Here is a 17,939-nt window from a genome sequence, read left to right as displayed (position 1 = left end):
TAAGCGTCTGCCTGTGACAGTACGAAGAGAAAGCTGGGGAAAGAACCAACCACGAAGGCAGTAAATTCGCATCAGACAAAGAGAAACTGCTTTAGATTGAGACACATCCATGCATCAGCCGTTTGATTCTCTCCTTTGAGACCTGCCTTATTTGACTTCTAAGACAGGCTGCATCACTCAACCTCGGTACCAAAACTGTCCTAAACACTTCTCTAATCCCAGCAAATAAGCTGGAGACCCCAGAAATACAGCTACCATGAACAGCAGCGCTGTTTGGCCTTCGCTCCTCTGGAAGTAAGTTCTGTATTACAGTCACCACTTTTTGGACATAAAGAATCAAACAGCAAATGGGCATTTCTGCAGCTCAGAACTGTGGGAGCTGCAGCACTCGGGTCCCCAGACCCCACGAGCTGCAGCTCTGCGACAGCAGCAGCCACGCAGTGCTGCAGGTCCAGCAGGGATCGGATGCTTTGCTGCTCAGTCTGGCTGCACAACTTCAGCAGCGATTGTGACTACTCACGTTTGCAAAGGAGCAGCGAATAAAATTTGTTCTTGAGTACTGCTGCATCAGGAGCAAGGGAAGGGCAGAGAAGAAGGGGAGGAAAAAGGTATAAATGGGCAGGCAGAGAAGTTTCCTCAACGACTGAAGTCCCTGAAGTTGCAGACAGAAGTAGAGATAAACCGAGTCTGAAGGAGAGTTCTCTGTCGTTTGGACCAATACCAGCTGGAGGCATCCATCCTTCACCCGAACCACCATTGCTTTGATTTTATTATTTCTTAAGCAGCAGCAACATACATAATGCTACATGAAGCATAAATCAAGTCTCTCTGTTCTGAAGAAATTCCAGTCTAGGACTTTTAAAAAACGGAATTTTAAACAAAAAGAATGCTCAAAAGAGTTAACTTCAGAGGGAATTTTTTCCCCAAGGAAAAAGTATCATGGAAAAATGAAGTCTCGGATGGATGTAAATGGGGACAGTGCAGGAGAAGACTGGGCTAAGTAACACAGATTTATTTTTGTGTTGTCAGGACACTGTGATTTCATATACCGTGTGCCCATATGGCGCTTTACACGCATAGGATTTGTAAACCTTTCAATTAGCTCTGATAGTATAACGCAGGCAGTTATTTAAAGTAACCCATACGGCATCTCTCGGTGTAAAAAATTCTGCCTCCCCTGTACTGGGCAGGCTTCCTCTTGGGCAACTCGGCTGCCTACACAAACCCTTAAGAGGCTGTGGAGAAACAGCCACGAGACACCACCTGGGAGCGGTCACAGCCCCAGCAGTGACAAAGCAGCAGAGCCCGCTCCTGCGCCAGGCTGTGTCTGTCATTCGTCTGGCATAGGTAGTCCCAGCCGTCCCACGTAAGACCTCAGTGCGAGGGTCCCCTCCCAGGCCTTGGAGAACGTACCCAGATCACTGCTGTCCTTTGAAGCCCAGCAGATGCAGTAGTGCTGCATTAGTTGCTCAAACAGCTCCTTTTCATCGAGGAATTCAAGTCCTTCTATTCTGCAGGAATAAAGTAAGAAGCGAGATTCACACCGGAGTCTTGGTACAGCTTTTAACGCACTCTTCTTCACTGCACAGAGTGAAAACTACGGCCAGTGAGTCAGTTAACGTCTCGTAAATGAATACAGGTCCATAGTAAAGATCACCACCACTGCTCTTAACCTTTGTTGTCAGTGTATGAAACAGGAAACCCACAAGACGTTTGCAACTTCTCACCCCTGCAATTCTGTGTTTTAGGACTAACCCTGTAACCTCTTACAAACACCGGTATTTCTCTTCCTACCCTCTTACTGCACGTACCTGGTCTTGCTGCATTTAAGCAGACACAAGAGCACAGCCTAAGGGAAGGGGATTTATCTCTACCGAAAGATTATAACGAACAGTTCAAGAGAGTATTTTCTCCAGACAATCACAACAAGCCCATATTATGTCTTGGAGGAGTGATGGGTACACCAGAGCGGCTTCTAACAACTCTCCCACATGAGCTCATGATGAAGCACAAACCAAATGGTACATGTAAGATCTGAGGATTTTTTTCCTAAAATGGTTCCCACTGAGGATTCTTAAGGGCAGATCTTTGAATGTCTCCCACCAAACAAACAGTAGAACTTCTCCCAAGTTGTGTTGCTTTAAAAAGTTTAACCTGGCATGTCCCTCTCTCATGCTCTAGAGTGCTTGAATATGAGAGTGTTTATTTTCCACGCTCAGTATTTGGAAGGGCTGCTACTGAAAAAAAGGCTGAGGGGCAGAAGCTCCTAAATACACTCAGGTGTGCAAGAGCTGCAGAAGAACATGACTGTGAAGATTTTGATAAACAGAAAGTATTATGTGCCTCATTAATACTGAAGGACAGAGTTTACATAACCTATTTCCTGGGATTTGGAACAAGCAGAAGTAGCTGAAAGTCAAAAGCGCTGCAAAAAAAGGTTAAGCTCTGTCTCTCCACAAGTGCCATATGCTACAGTCACACAGTCACCACTGTTTGAACAACCCCTGACTCTCAGCCTCACCTGCTCCATTCACGGTTTGAGAAAGCCCCATGTGTGAATACTTACTTTGACCCAGGTAACTTGTCCAGCTAATTCAAACTACAGTTAATGAGTGACTCATAGCAATTCAGACTTCCTGTTACACACCTGAGAGGTTACTCCTTAAAAACAGCTTCACCCTTTTCAGCTTTTCTTTAACGCAAAAGATTTAGCAAAACCCATGCAGATTACCGACTCTTTTAACAGTCTTTAGTTAGACCCTCTACGTACTAAGCTCTGTCTACAGAGCCAGCAGTGCAGCTCACGAAGATGACAGGAATGGACGTTGGGCACACCCCTCCTCTGGGCACATCTCTCCTCTCTCTCCCTCTTTGCTTGCATAGTACAACAGGTCATGGCACTAAATGACTGCCCTGCTTTGGCTCCTGACCTAAATATGCTGCCAAGGAAGACAGGAGGGAAGATCAGGACTGGCCATTTCCTACTTATAGTAAAAAAGCAAATGGGTAAGTAATCTTACCTAGGCCTGCGAGACTGGGGCAAACCCCTGGATGTCATCTCCTTTGAGGACATGAAAGCGGCTGCCTGTTCCGAGTGTATTTTAGGAATTCACCCCACCCAACCAGGGTTGTGGAGGCTGGATGTTCACAAGAAACATCTTAGGTACTGGAAAAACCCAACACAGCATTTCTGTAGCATCTTTTATCTGCAGATTTCTGCCATGAGCTGTTTAAATAGCACCCAGATAAAACACCACCACTGCCAGTCTATTCCTGGCAGCCATAACCCTCTGGATCATTAACGCTGCTCCAGGCATTATCTGTAAGGCTGTGCAGAGCTTCAGACTCCGACACGCTCCATCTGCCTCACTAGCATCTGCACGTGCCCTCCTCTGCCCTGCTAGGGGATCCATACTACACATTGACAGGAACTACCTTGAAACGGCCTCTGAAGATGAATTTTGGCTGCAAGTGATCTATCAGTAATACCTTTTGACATCAGCCTGTGGCAAAAAGCTGTACACTTTCATCATATCGATGGCACGGGCGGTTTCCCAGCCATTTAACAGCAACCGTTCCCTCTGTAAAATAAACAAGCAGCACAGTTTTCAGAGGACTCAAGGAAAAATACCAGAGAACAGTTCTTCCCTCTCAGGATTTTGTAGGCCATCTGCTTGACCTGTTCTTTGAAGAGCTCTTACACCCTTTCCTCGGCATCCCCTGCCAACCTCTGCACAGAGGACAGTGCGCTAGAGGGAGCAGGGCATTGATCTGTGGGTTTTGTACCTCTATCAAAACTAGGTGACATCAAGTTACTATGGTGCTGGTAACAGGGAACCCCTGTAACAAGGACAGGAGCAGGTTTCAGGGGGTCACAGCTGCCCCACCCCAGGCCTGCTCTGGTCCCTGCTCAGCCTTACAGCGCACACACGGAGGCAGAACTTGCAGACAGATTAATGAAGTTTAATAATCAAACACTGCCAGAGCTCTGTACCCCTTTACCTGAGAGTCTAAGGACTTGCAGACTTCCACTCCAGCCAGGTTACACTGCCGTCTCTGCAAGTTCTCAATCATGATCTGTCCAAACCGGTCCGTCATATTCACCTCAGGTAGAGAAGGAGACAAAAGTGTTCCCCCTTCCGAAAAGAACGTAGGCACAGTGAAAAGCAGTAACTTGGTTCAACTCTTGCATTGTCTATGTCAGAAAACGTACAGGGTAACATTACTGGAGATTCCACGTTCTTACCCCAGGACTCATTTCCCACTGCCACCATCTGCTGAGCCACCACATGTTTGTACAGGCTGAGGGCCGGGGTAACAGAGACAGTGGTGCTGCCGTTATTGACACTGGGCACTGAGATCCGACTGCTTTAAGTTGGCAGCACCATGGCTCAGCTCTCCTGCAGTGATTTACAGCTTGAGAGAGCCTTTGACTAATTCCTGGAGCCACCTAGTTCCCCTGAGGCAGCATTCTACTTCCCTGCAGAGAAGCTGAGCTCAGGCCGATGTGATTTTTGCTCCACTTTGCCAGAGAACAGAGAGGTAATTATCTAATGTCATACACTCGTATCCAACACTCAGCCTCCTTTCTTTTTCCTCTGTCTCATCTAAACCAATATTCTATGGTTTTCTCCACAGACGGATTAAGTCTCAGTTATTTTGGTTCAACATAGTCCAGGAATTGTCCTTCAGAATAGCTGTGTGATCCTCTCCATGAGCTAACAGCTCCACCAGATAAAACATCGCCAAAGAACTCAGCCAGAACTGCTCCCTGTACTAAGGGGTATGGCCCACTCCTATTGCATGAGCAGAACTCCCACGTTTGAAAGCAATTTTTATGACAATAATGCAGGTCTAAAAATGCCATTTTTGTGTATTACCTGCTCGTAATTTATAAACATCACCACCGGGAAAGTGCTTGCTGCCCACTTCAAAAGATCTGCAGACTGCTGCGGTGTCATGTAAACCAGCACACACTCTGCTACCAGAAGTGTTGGCAAACTTTAAAATAAAAAAAACAAGAGAACTATTTCTGGCAGAAGAACAAGAACAGTCTGTAGGAATCATTAGCAAGCCAGTTTCATGTCCCCACCATTTCTGCAGAGAGTCACCCTTGCTCTGAGCTGGACACGTCAGACTGCATGAAACCGCTTCATCACATTGAACAGAACTGGGTTTTCTGGCAGTCGACAAACTGACCACAGGGACTCCCCTGGTTTCAAAACTGGTGTTAGGAAACAACCTCCCTAAGTCAGCCTTACTACGGACACAGACGAGCGTGTATTGGTAAGTCTGCTCCGAACCGCAACAGCACGAACTGACGTGCACGTGAAAGCTCATTCTGCAGAAGAGCTGTACCCTCTCCACGCAATCCACACTTCCAAGAGATCAGTGAAACTAGAAATAAAATACAAATTGGAAAAAAACATGTTTTTCTCTTTAAAAAAGTTCTAAGAAGAATTTTAATTAGACCAATTTGTTCAGTATCTGTAAAACAAGCTTCACATATTACTATCTAACAAAATGCAACCTATAGTTTGCACATTGCCTCTTCCCCCTCCATCCACAGAAAAACAAAAATAGACATCAACATGAGTAATTTTCCCCAGAACTACGGAGTTTTCTTTTAATTGCTAGAACGAACAGGAAGAAGTCACTAGAAGCCAGAGAAATTCCACCCGGAGCAGCGACGTAGGCAAGCCAGGCCAGGTTTCTGAGGATGGAAGTGTGAAGACGTAAATGGCAATTGGATGCATTCTGCTCGCCCATCTGCTCTCCCCCAGCCCGCCAGATAGCCGCTCTAAATACAGCTCAGCTCCAAAAGGGGTGTCCACCACCCGCCCGCAACACTCGAATCTTGCCCCCTCCAGCAGCCCAAAGCTTGAAATCCCAGATACGAGCTTTGGAGTTACTCTCTCAATGGACTCCACAGCAACGGCTTCACCAAAAGGTCTGGGGAACAGCAGGGGGTTTAAGTGAAGGCAACAGAAAATAATTACAAAGATAAAACTTGGAAATAATTTAGTGTTGACAGAATTATTCCTCATTTTACCAGCTAAGCTCCCCAAAATCTTGACTGAGCCAGCCCTTACATGGCCCACACTCCCCTTACTGGGGTAGGAGCTATTCACTGATCCAGTTACTGCCCACTGGTCAGCACTAAAACCAAATGCAACTGAACCTACTCTTAAATCAAAGCAACTTACGGCATTTTGATACATCTCTACTTCAGAAATTTCCCTTGGGTAACTTAGGATTCTATTAACTGAATTTCAACCAAATTCAAGCAGGGGGTGACTCTTTCAGAAATGTCTAAAACAGAGTTAAATTCACGAAGCAGAGAAAGAAAACTGGTCTGAGCTCTGTGGCAGACAACGGCTCCTGCAGGAACTTGTCCACCCTCCCAGGGCAAGGGCTGGGGGAGCGCGAGGAGGAACTGCAGCTGCCTGCCCTGCTTCGAGACCTGTAATTGGTGTGACAGAACGACCCCAAGGAGAACCCGCCACCAGAAGGGCAGTCACAGAGCGCTGTACTTCGCTCCCCATGGAGTTTAAGAACAAGACGCAAGTAGTTCTGTAACGTTTGATCTCCTCAGGAAGGACAAACGCAGTCTTGCAGAACGGACTATGCAAGGAACAACCTTGCTTCAGGCCTGGCACTAGGCAGCAGCCACAGCAACGCCAGCCCGGCTCTGAGAGGCTGCGTGAGGTGTCTTGAACAATTCCTTCTGCTCAAAGGGCTCAGGAAAGGTAACCATGGAGATGGCATAATGAGCGCTGGCTGCACATCCCGTGTGCCCAAGCCCAACTTCACTCTCAGCAGGGCGCTGCCACAAGCCCTCATGAAAAAAATAAAATAAAATAATCTTACTGTGTATCCAGGTTATGTTTCTTTAGCTTTTCCTCCAGGTCTGATGGGAACCGGAGATCTGCTCCTACTATGGAATATCGACTGGAGTCTAGGCTGTGAGAATCTGCAAGTTCAACATGGTGAGAGACTAACGGTTACACGAGAGGGATGCTGAAATGGTAAATTAAAAAATGCACAGGAACATACAAATTCCAAGTCAAAGTCTGACCTGTTACACTAACAATTATCAGCAAACTTGCCCTTTTAAAACATTAATTTCCCTTATCCCTATGGTTGTGGTTAAAGATGGTGATATATTCGCAGCGGGCTCTGCGACAAGCCTCCTCTCCCTCCGCAGCCACTCTCCGCAGTTAGGTTATCCCACCCGTTACCATGGTTTCAAGGAATGCAGAGAGAAGAAAAATGCAAAGATTAAAGGCAGGGTTTTTATTTGTATCGTCTTTTTAGCTGACCCAACGTATGTACATAAGGGACTACCTTAAAACAACAGACATTGATTCCTGAAAAACTAAGTTACGAGCAACCACATTCCCAGTATTAGCAATAGATGCAGACACATAAATTAACAACACTTGCTACCTAATGTACGTGGCTCTCAGACACAGCTCTGAGGGCCAAAAGAAGAATCATTCAGTATGATCTAGCAATGGTATTGAAGTGTAGAGTCAAATTAGAAAAGGCATTTTGAGAAACAAACGTTCACTCTGGGCTGCAGCAGCTCCTGGATCCGCTTTCCATCCAGCGGGAAGAAGGAACTACCACTGAAGTCAAAAGACTCTCTGCCACCCTAGCAGAACAGGGAGGAAGCTGGCAGCAACACAAGCACCTTGCTGTCAGAAATCTTGACAACTGGTCGCAATCAATCCAGGCAGACGAGGCCAGTCCCCTGCGAAAGCGTTTGACAAGTGCGGTGTCAAACCCACTCAGAGATGGGAGGTTGGGGGGGAACAGAGCAGGCTGCTCTTTCACGCTCTGGCTTTACCAGAGCGAAGTCATTAGGACAGAAGAGCACATCATGTTCCCTCCTACCATATATGAGCAGGAGTAAAATAACTAAGCAGGGAATAAAAATCCCAGAGTGGGAGTTTAAAGTGGTCTTGTAATGGCCAGCGGCTGCCCACCCTGGCACGGCTCCACTGGGGATCCTGCTGCAGGCATCACAGCTCCCGACCAGCCAGGCGGCAGCAGATGTTAAGAGCTAGTGAAGAGAGAGCAAGAGAAGACAAGTGGCTGAAGGGTCAGGATGGAAGGGGTTTTCTGTCTCAAGAGAGGGGAAAAAAGGAATTGGAGTAGAAAAAAACCAAAGGTGATTATTAAACTAAGCACTGCTTCAAATGAGTACCTCCACTTTGCTCTCAAGTGACCAGTGCTTGCCAAGGGCACTAGCAAGTGTCAGGAGCTGTCATCCCAGCAGCAGTTCTGACCAGACACAGCAACCAGAACAGTTCATGCAGCGAGTTATAGGGGAAAAAAAACTTTAACAAAAAAAGTAAAAAAAAAAAAAAAAAAGTTGTGTGGCAAATGATTCAACATTTTGAGTCAAGGCTTTTTTCCATGTGCATGTTCTGTAATAGCTTTCCTCCTTCCCACACCGTTCTATTTCAGTTATTATATCAAGGCCACGATAATGGCATCAGAAAAAGCCACACAAAAACCCCACCACACAGAGGGAAGTTTCCACAGTGAGTGGTTTGCTGTCCAGAGATACAGTGCAGGAAGCGTCAGCCACCACAATTAGTGCGAGATGAACGCAACTTCTGGTCCAGCGTCACTGCCTTGGCCACATCGGAACGCGGATTATAGCCAGAAATAAATGACAAGCGCTTTAAAGGAACAGAAGTGGTACAAACACTTCAGAGGGGGAAGTCAACTTGCTCACCCCATGTTAATTTAAGCATTTTTATTGCAGGAAAGAGCAAAACCCCTCAAACTTTAGGTTAGAAAACTGTCCTTCAATGCCTTAATACTTAATCCTTACTTAATTCCTTGCAGCAGAAAGTTTTAAAAGGCCACAAAAGCTGATGAGGAATGGTGAGGATTGTCTTCCTCGCTTCCAAAGCCTCTTACTCCAAACACAGCCACTTCACTTCCATCCTCAGCATCCGGCTGCCTGGTTCTCCTGCTCTGGTGCATTCAAACAGAATGTACTTGTTCCTCCACACGTTTTCCTGCCAACTTCCCTCGACTCTCCATTGACGGTTGTTGGCAAACACAACCACAGATAGTACCGAGGCAGAGCTGCACACGCCTTACACACAGGCTGATACAATGGCTAAAAATTGTACAGTTTAAACACAGCTGAAAGCGCCTCATTAACTATCTCCATAATTCCTACAGCGCAATGTTTGTGATCAATACTTTCATCTGGAGGGGAAAGTCACACACTTTACACTAGTCAGTCTTAAAATGCAAAGAGAGGCAAAGGGAAAGAAAGCAAGAGGTAAGAGTTTATACCAAGCCTCTTCGAAACCTCCCTGGAAGATTTTCTGCTAGCTTCTACCTGTGGCCTAGATATGGCGTTAAACTTAACTAGGCAAAGAACTTCAGGATTTTAAAATGAGACTGACAACTGCTCTGTCACTTCCCCCTTTGAGGGCAGACACTGGCTGCTCGGTGATGACAGCTGGGGATAGCCAGCATGGTCCCTGCTCCCAGCCCCGAGGCTAAAAGCCAAGGGCCATAAACACCCCAGAAAATAACCTGCTGCTAGGTCAGGGTCCAGCACCAGCTTCTGCTTTATTGCAGAGTGTGACGCTCTATGACAATTTGCAAACAAGCTGCCATCCTGACTGGGCAGCGTTGGTGCAGACGAGTTTTACACCACCTCTACAGAGCAGCTGGGAAAGAGAAAGCCAGTTTCAGCTCAGTAGCACAGTCACACGGTCTCCATTGACGACTTAGCAGCAAGAAGTTTCTTTCAACTGAATCAATGTTTTTGGTGTTAAAAAACTCAGTTTTTTTTTCCTCACCATAATCTCATCTTCTGAAGGTGTCTGCCACAGTGACCTCCTCACAGATGAGGGCCCTGCGTGCTCCACCAGATCTCTGCCTCTGCCTTGCTCCTGGCCGGCTGGAGAAGCCCACTCACGCTGCACCAACACGCAAGTCAGTGGCAGTTTTCAAACGAACAGGGCGCCCTCGCTGGGACTCCTGCCCCAATAGCCAGCAGCGTTTGGTGCTTTGTCCATGGAAAACCCCACATTCCCAGCACAAATTCCCACCTGGGTGCCAAGGCTTTATGCTGCTTTTCAGCACAGCTGTTTGCTCCTGATATTCTTTTCCTGAGCACGGAGCTACCTCTCGGTTCTTTTTGTGATGGTCACACTCTGCACATTCAGTTCTGCACAAAGCTCCTCTCTTGTTCTTGTCTGACAAGAAGGTTTGAGAAATACCAGATTTCATTTGAGAAAGCCAAGGGAGGGGAGAGTGAAGGAGAGAAGGAAACGAATGCCAGCACTCCAGCCCACCCCACCCCACGCAGACTCTCAGCTTAGGTGCCCCCTCGTAGGTGCAATGGGGAGCGGTGTTCTCTCATCGTATCACTGCTACACATATTTTCCATGACTTTTGGCACACACGCAACAGTACAAGTGGCTCCCAGTTCGACATCACTGCAATAACTGAATAGTAGCGGGAGTTGCTCATAGTTGCCTTTTGACCTCACCGCAATAAAATTTCCCTTCACAGAAACATGCTACCAGCAGGTAAACACTCTGTTTTATGGTGGCCCTCGGGCACTCCCTTCACCCATCTGCTGAGGCAGCGTTAGGGAATCGCAGGTGCACAAAGAGCAGCATGTCCTCTGCTACGAGGATTCAGAGTTTTCTTTTCCTGCTCTCTTCTCAGATGAGGGAAACAATTCCTGGAGGTTTTCTAAGAGCCAGCATGCAGAATACTAGTGACTCAAACGGATTTCATTAGGACTTTCATCCTAAGGCATCTTGGGCAGCTTTACAACCAGCCAGACCCTACAACCCATTCCACAGGCTCATGGCATGGGGTAGTGTTGGTCTCACTCAGGTTGGTCATTAACTCAGAACAGGGTACACCTCAAAACACAAAGAAACTTAGTCTGTCTCGCCAGTGCAGGATCCTCCCCAGTACAAGGCATGTGAGTCTCCAAGAGCAACACCCCAATGTCTGCACTGGGTCACAAGTGGGTTTGGGAACATAAGGAAAACCAGCTCCTAAGGCTGGACCAGAGAGGGGCAGAAAGTGAACGAGTGGCACTGAAAGGTGCCAGTTCATTGAGGTGTAATTTTTGTTCGCGAGGCAGCAAAGGTGGATTCCGACTTCCCAATGCCAGACAGAGCCACTGACCTCTGAAAACAGTTTAACCCGATACTGCCACAGCAATGTCACATTTCTGCACAAATTCACCGCTTTCCCCTGGAGATGTCGCGTTCCCCGGGAAATGACAAAGCTGTTCAATGACAAGTGTCATCTTGCTGCATTCAAGGGCAGAGGCCACAAACACCTATGCTTGCATTGCGAGCGATGCCATCATTGCCTGGTGCAAAGGGCAAGGAGACAGATCACAGGACCAGAGGAGTGCTGCCCTGAGCAGACACAGCTGTTATTAGCACTGGCTGCGAGAAACGAAAAATGGATGTGAGAAGAAAAGCAGTCGAGAACAAGAGTCATGTCAATCGACAACTCAAAAATCAAACCCCAACGCATCTAAACAAGTTATTCCCGGTGCACGAGACGGAATCGATCTGGGGGACAGGACAACCTCCCTCCCCAACATTTGAAAATCCTGGTCCATACCCCACCCCAAACACCACAAAAACGAGGAGCACTGCCTGACCCAGGAACACTGCAGTGTTATGCCCCACTCCACTCCCAGGGACGGTGGCACTCGCAGAACACGGCATTGGTGTGACAGCTGAACCAAAGGTCCCCGCAGTACGGTGTCCTACCTCCCACAGATCCCAACAGCAGCTACCCAGGGAAAAACAAAGAGAGGCCAAATGCATCCTACTGATGTCTATGCTGTTCTCTATCTTTTTTCTAAGAATCCTTAAACGTGATTTGGATTTCTGGACCGTTCCCGAGCCAGTGATCTCACAGATCAGATTATTACAATACCCCAACCCCGTACGCAGGCAGCAGCCCATCATTCACATGTGAGGCACAAACTATTTTTTCCACCCATGTGCAGCACTTTATATTAATCCACACTGAATTCATCACCAAGTCACTAATTTCACAAGATTCTTCTACAGTTCCTTACCACTCTGAAGAGCCTGGACTTGCCAACAAGCTGCCACTCTCTAACCACTCTATTTTCCCAATCATTTCTTAGTGTTGAACAACAACAGATCCTTCAGCGCAGATCTCCATCTCCCTCCATAATGAAAATTCACAACATATGCCTACCCTCCATCCCCAGCTCTCCATCCATATGAGAACCATTCCTTCCCCCAAAACAACTGGGCCATTTCTTTGGCACGGGACACTGTCAAAACATGGTTTTTAAATTCAAGCACTATATTAATGTCCTTTTCCAACGCGTCTCTTGACTCCTACAAAGGACCCCAAGAGGTTTGTGAGGCGTAACTTACCGTCACAAAAGCCATGGTGACCCTCTCTCTACACTTTATATTATTCCTGTGTTCCACTAAGTCTCTCTGTTAAGGGTTTCTACTAATTTGTCCAGTAGAGACATGAGTCCTACTGGTTTGCTGTTCCCTGGATTTCTCCTGGAGCCCATCTGAGTCACAGCCGTCACCTTCCAGTTCTCAGGTACTAAGACAGTTTTAAAGTAAGAGGGTATTAGCAGTTAGAGGCTAAGCGAACTCATTGTCAAGTTCCTTTAGCTCTGTGAGAAATCTCTGTCCATCTGTTTGATTTGTCTGCTCAGTCCACAGCCTCTTCTGGTGGCACTTCCACGTAAAGCAGTGTCATTATGATGTCTTTAAATGAGTGTTCCCCTGTGGATTTCACTCAAACTGACCTGTGGTTATTGAGTGCCAGTTCCAGCTGGGATTCCACAACAGGCTTCCACCATCTACAAACACCTGGACATTATGCTACATTCCAAAGATCTCAGGAGATTAGAGCCTACGCCTGCCTGGTGACACTAAAACAGCTACTCTGAAATATTTAAAACCCAGCACTGAGAAAGACCAAGAGGAACAGCTTCAGAGACAGAAGCCACTCCGACACGTTCAAGCAGCGACACATTAATTGCTGCTGACTGCTGTGACCTGCTCATTTGTAGCTTCTCATTACAATACACCGATGCAGCTCAATAACTTCGCAGTTGTTTTGCTGTACTAGATGTATCTACAGCTGTTCACAAATGCAAACACCAGCAAACCCTTCCGACTGACAACTGACCTTGCACGAGTGCCTTTGGAACTGTGCTTATGCAGCACATCTCCCTGGAGGCAAGAGACCAGTCATGAGAAGGTCTCCAGTTGAAACACAGCGGTTCTGTGAGCCCAAAGAGGAGCCCTTTGTCAGAGAAGGGGCTTTCATCTTCTGAAGCCTGAACGTACAGTGGAGAATTCTGCCATGGGAATGACACCTAAAAGGTTGGCAAGTTAAAACCCTCTAATACGCAGCAATAAAATGTGCACAATATGCATAAATATGCACAACGAAGTCAGTGCAGCTCTGATCCAAGGTAAAGCACTGAAAGAGACTTGGGGTGAAGCCCCCACACCTCGCCACTGGCAGCATGAGCTCACCTCCCCACTCCCTGTACTCTTCCTCACTCTTCAGAAGGCCCTTTCAGACCCTCTGGAGCCTTGCCTAGAACCATGCTTGTTAGAAGCCCCTACAGATGGGCTCCCCTGAGGGAACAGAAAACTTCTCTGGCCCTGGTTTGAGGTCCCATCTGCTGACATGGATAGTCAGTACCGTCAATAATTGCTGTTCCCACCAAAGGGTGCAGAGTCTGTCACCGGGCACTGAAAACATTACTCAACGGAACCCAGGACTTTCTTCCACAAGCCAGGAGGTTTTCCAGTGGCAGTCCTGGTACAAACATAACTAGGCTATAGGCCATGATGGTACAACCACAAGGCACCACCCCAATCTAACACCCTCTGAACACTAAAACCTAACGAATGGTGCTGGCTCCTGCAAACGGGCTTTGCAGGCTGCATTTCTTCTGTGACAACTCTGCTAATTTCAAAGACTTTGCTCTTAATGAGATGGAAAGATGGAGGAGAACACTCAGTAGGTATTTTAATCGGGAATACATGATGCTATCAGTATCATTTTTCCACTTCTGTGAAAGAAAAGAAAACTTAAGCTGCATAAGAGAGAAAAAAAATAGCCAACAACTTTCTGGCAGAATAAAACCACTTCAAGAGAAGACATTTCTAATATGACACAGAACAAATGGGCAGGAGTCTGTAAGAGAAGAAAAAAGCCGCTTTTCCCTCCCAATTCTCTGTCCAAACAGCATTTCAAACATTAAAAGCCTGCCCACATACCAGAACAAAATGATCAGAAAAGTTTTCAAAGTGCTGCAGAATATCGCTGCCTGCTTTCGGCGATGACTCACCTATTAGAAGAGAGTCCCCTGAATGGGATTCCATAATTGGTTTTGACAGGGGAGGTTTTGATCTGTGGGAAGAAGGAAGAAGCATCTCTGAGCAGCTAAGCTTCTTTAACAGCGTGCTTACAATTTCATTCTTTTTGACATATATACATGTGTGTGTTAAAAGCAGACCAGAGAATACCTCTGCCCTCTACTGGAAACAAAACCGTGTGTAAGTCAGACTTGGCCAGCTGGGTTTCACACCCAACAACCCCTCAGTGTTGTGATCTTTCCAGAGAAATCCAGACATCCTGCGGGTTCCTCCACAAGCCTTAATGCCCTCGTTCAAACCCAACACTCACGGGCAGACCCAGCTCTCCCACCTCTGACTGTGCCAAGCTGGGAATTTATTACTGTCTTCAACAGTCAGAGAAGAGTTTATCGCCTCTAACCATCAGCGTGATGGTTAGGCTTTGCACACAGGCTTTACACAATGAAGAATAAAGTCTGCTTGTCTCCTAAAGCTTCTGCAGATCAACTTTTCCAGCTTGGAGCAGGGGCTGACAGTTATGTGTGGGACTTGGCTGTGTAATGAAACCTTTATTCTAACCCCAGAGCAGGAAGAGTTTCTCAGAGGAGAGATGAAGTAAGTGTAGCTCACGATCCAGGACATGCTGCGGAATCGCATCACTCTCACACAGCCCGACAGAAGCATTATACTTACTTGATATGATGTATTTTTCTTGCAACTATCATTGGAAAATCCACTTCAAAATATTTTTTAGGGAGAAGATTTTCATCCTGTGAATTGGAGAAAGACTCTAGAATTAGGGACATTCAAGTTTCACACGCACACAGGAAGATAAAACCCCAAGTCCTGAACAGTTTTGGTTTAGTTTACCCTGGAATTCACAGAACTTAACATCCACAGCTTAAAAAAACCCCAAACCAACCAACAAAACCAGCTGAGAGACACGAGCCTGTCCTCTAAGCCTTGAGGAAATCATTTAGGATTTTATGTAACGCAGCAATCCCAGCCACCAGATCACTGAAACATATTCCAACACTACATCACTAGAATCTAGAGGAGCTCAGCAACAGGGAGCTGTGATGACATTTACCGTGCTTCTTCAGCACACTCTTCTAAAAAGGGAATTGGGAACACTTTGCAGAGGTTTACAAGGAAGTGGCCACGCTCCACAGCCCGTCCTCAACCCCCCAGCCAGCCTATGAGCACCTCAGTGTTCCTCTGCTACAGAAGTGGGGAAAACCTCTTCATTTCCCATTGTCACTATCTGACACCCCAAGGGACAAGCTGTCCAAGCCGCTCCCTGGGCAGTGTTCCTTCTGTGAAGGGTCTGTGCTACTGGCGCAGCCTGTCACCCCTGGGTTTCCGAACAGAAGATTCAATCAGTCAGAACGCCGAAGCGCTCGGTTAACTGGGCCCCACCTTCTGCACCTCAATTGCACCATGGCTGCTCTTTACAAAGAGAAAGAACTGGAATTAAGGGTCCCACTTCAGCTTTTAAAATCACCATTACAGGACAGTTAATAAAGCAGTGTATTGACATGGTTTTCACAGGAATGCAGGGAAGAAAAAAGCTTCACATCACAGAAAAAATTCCTTATTTTTTTTCCCACCGACTGAAATATAATGAATTGTGACCAAGTAAAATGTGACTGGGCTCCTTGGGCCAAAAAACAAATCTACAAATGAGAAGGGAAGATGACCTAAAAGGGGAGCTCGCTCAGACTGATACTATCGTACAGCATCTATATGCCACCGTCTCATTTTTGTGAATCGCATTCACACACACAGACAGACACAGGTATTTACATACTAAACCACATCTCTCTAAGTGATTCAGAGACGTGGAAATAGAGCCTGTACAACCTGCGCTTTGGTACCTTACACCTGTGTTCACACAGGATAAAAACGTGAAATCTTAAGGGTTAAAGAGAACAGCAAACCGGGGGGCTCAGGCTCCGCTCCTGACAGCGAAGCCAGCTTCATGTCACATGCTTTTTGGGCAAAGGCAGCGAAAACCGCAGCCCTCCCGCACACTGAGGTTTAGAGCTTCCTGAACTACTTCCAAGGCAGCTGGGAAGGGAGCAGGCAGCCGGGGCAGGCCCCTCACTGTCCACTCTGTGCTGCACCACAGAATGCAGCACCCACAAGCCCTCACAGAAAAGGGCTTCAAACGTCCACCCAAATCTCCGCCTCCAGCTGCTTTCGCTGCTCTGGGCTCGTTACCTTTAGTCTCCAGAAGAGGGTATCCATGCCAGCACCCAGATTAACGATCTGACAGTTGCAGTCTGTCTTCTTTAGGAAGGCTTTAATCAGATAACTGACTCCCTGAACACGAGCATAATAGCCTGGGAACAACAAAAGACAGAGTTTGGGTTTAGTTGTTATTTTATAAAACAGTTGATATTTAGCACTGGGTAAGATTTTTAGGTCACTTTGTAAACTCTTTGCCTAGTTAAACAATGGTGTTTCTTAGGAAGAATGACACACCCTGTTTAAGACACCTAAGTCGTCGTGGTTGGGTTTTATTACTAAAAAATTCTGCTGCCCTGATAAAACCAGATTGCTCGGGTAAATAAAAGCTTTAGTCAAATTTCACCTCAGGCTGAGCAGAGGCCAGAGCTGGCAGACCCTGCTGTCCCGGGTCAAATCAACGCCGAGACCCACAGAGACATTCTGTTCACATCAGAGGAAACAAAGGTCAAAAGGTTTGATTTGATGAATAATATTTTAGAGACCAGATACCGTCTGGAATTGTTACTGAGAAGAAAACTTGTCTCGTTCTTTTACATACTCCCTACAGTTCCTAACACCCCGTACATGGAGGTTCTTCCAGAGCTCTTCGAGACCAGTTAAGAACACGGTTGCACTGTCCTCATTTAGGTTTAGGTGCCAACTTGCCTCTACTGATTTCAGGTGCTTTCCTCTCTTTGGCTTGTCTCACGAAATACTGGATGTATGGGTCCTTCCAGTAGCCAACGCCGACAGCAAACCTGCCCAGTGGAGGGAGAAGAGTGAAGAGAATCGTGAAACGAGGCCACAAAGATTTACTCTAAAGGACAGACAGCTGGAACAGTCTCTGTGCCCCAGGTGCGTACATGCAGGCAAGGTTTAAAAACCTGGCCGAATGTGTGGAACTGTTTCCACTAAGAAGTTTTATGAAGTCTAGCAAAAAATCCTGTGCTACTAAACAAGCATCTTTTCAAAGGCCTCTGCACTATTTGATGCTCTTCTACACGCAAAGACCCTAATCTCAAATACTTCCTCCATGAGGACCCAGCAAGCAGAGGAATTGTCTGTCTGATGTTCCTCTGCCTGCACACAAAGCTTTACTTCCTACGGGCTGTTTGCACTTATTCCAGAGCTTCCACACACCCCTTTACCACAGACAACAGAGCTGGTCTGTCCCAACAGAGCTCACGAGTGTTCCAACGGATTTGGAAAGCTGAACCCTCAAAAGCAACCCCAAGCGCCCAACAATTTGCTGCTACACCAATAACGAAAGGGGAGCACAAACAGCCAGCAATAACAGAAGTTAAATTC

The 17,939-nt window shown here is 46.7% G+C and overlaps 1 protein-coding gene across 1 annotated transcript in view; it reads right to left on the bottom strand.

Annotated features, from left to right (window-relative positions):
• LCMT1 (leucine carboxyl methyltransferase 1) overlaps positions 1-17,389 on the bottom strand; it is a gene marked incomplete at its 5' end in the record, with an annotated part of 17,805 nt that extends 416 nt beyond the window's left edge. The window contains 9 exons of the mRNA XM_010142090.1: positions 1,414-1,511; positions 3,490-3,581; positions 4,003-4,104; positions 4,881-5,001; positions 6,871-6,973; positions 14,393-14,454; positions 15,093-15,169; positions 16,623-16,744; positions 17,298-17,389. Of these exons, the coding sequence (XP_010140392.1) occupies positions 1,414-1,511; positions 3,490-3,581; positions 4,003-4,104; positions 4,881-5,001; positions 6,871-6,973; positions 14,393-14,454; positions 15,093-15,169; positions 16,623-16,744; positions 17,298-17,389 (869 nt within the window). The remainder of the gene's footprint in view (positions 1-1,413; positions 1,512-3,489; positions 3,582-4,002; positions 4,105-4,880; positions 5,002-6,870; positions 6,974-14,392; positions 14,455-15,092; positions 15,170-16,622; positions 16,745-17,297) is intronic.
• Positions 17,390-17,939: the final 550 nt, after the last annotated feature.

Source organism: Buceros rhinoceros, unplaced genomic scaffold (assembly GCF_000710305.1).
Source record: "Buceros rhinoceros silvestris isolate BGI_N320 unplaced genomic scaffold, ASM71030v1 scaffold29918, whole genome shotgun sequence".
Taxonomy (NCBI): Eukaryota; Metazoa; Chordata; class Aves; order Bucerotiformes; family Bucerotidae; genus Buceros; species Buceros rhinoceros.
The sequence above is the reverse complement of the archived record's forward strand: the minus strand, read 5'-3'. Positions and strand labels throughout refer to the sequence as shown.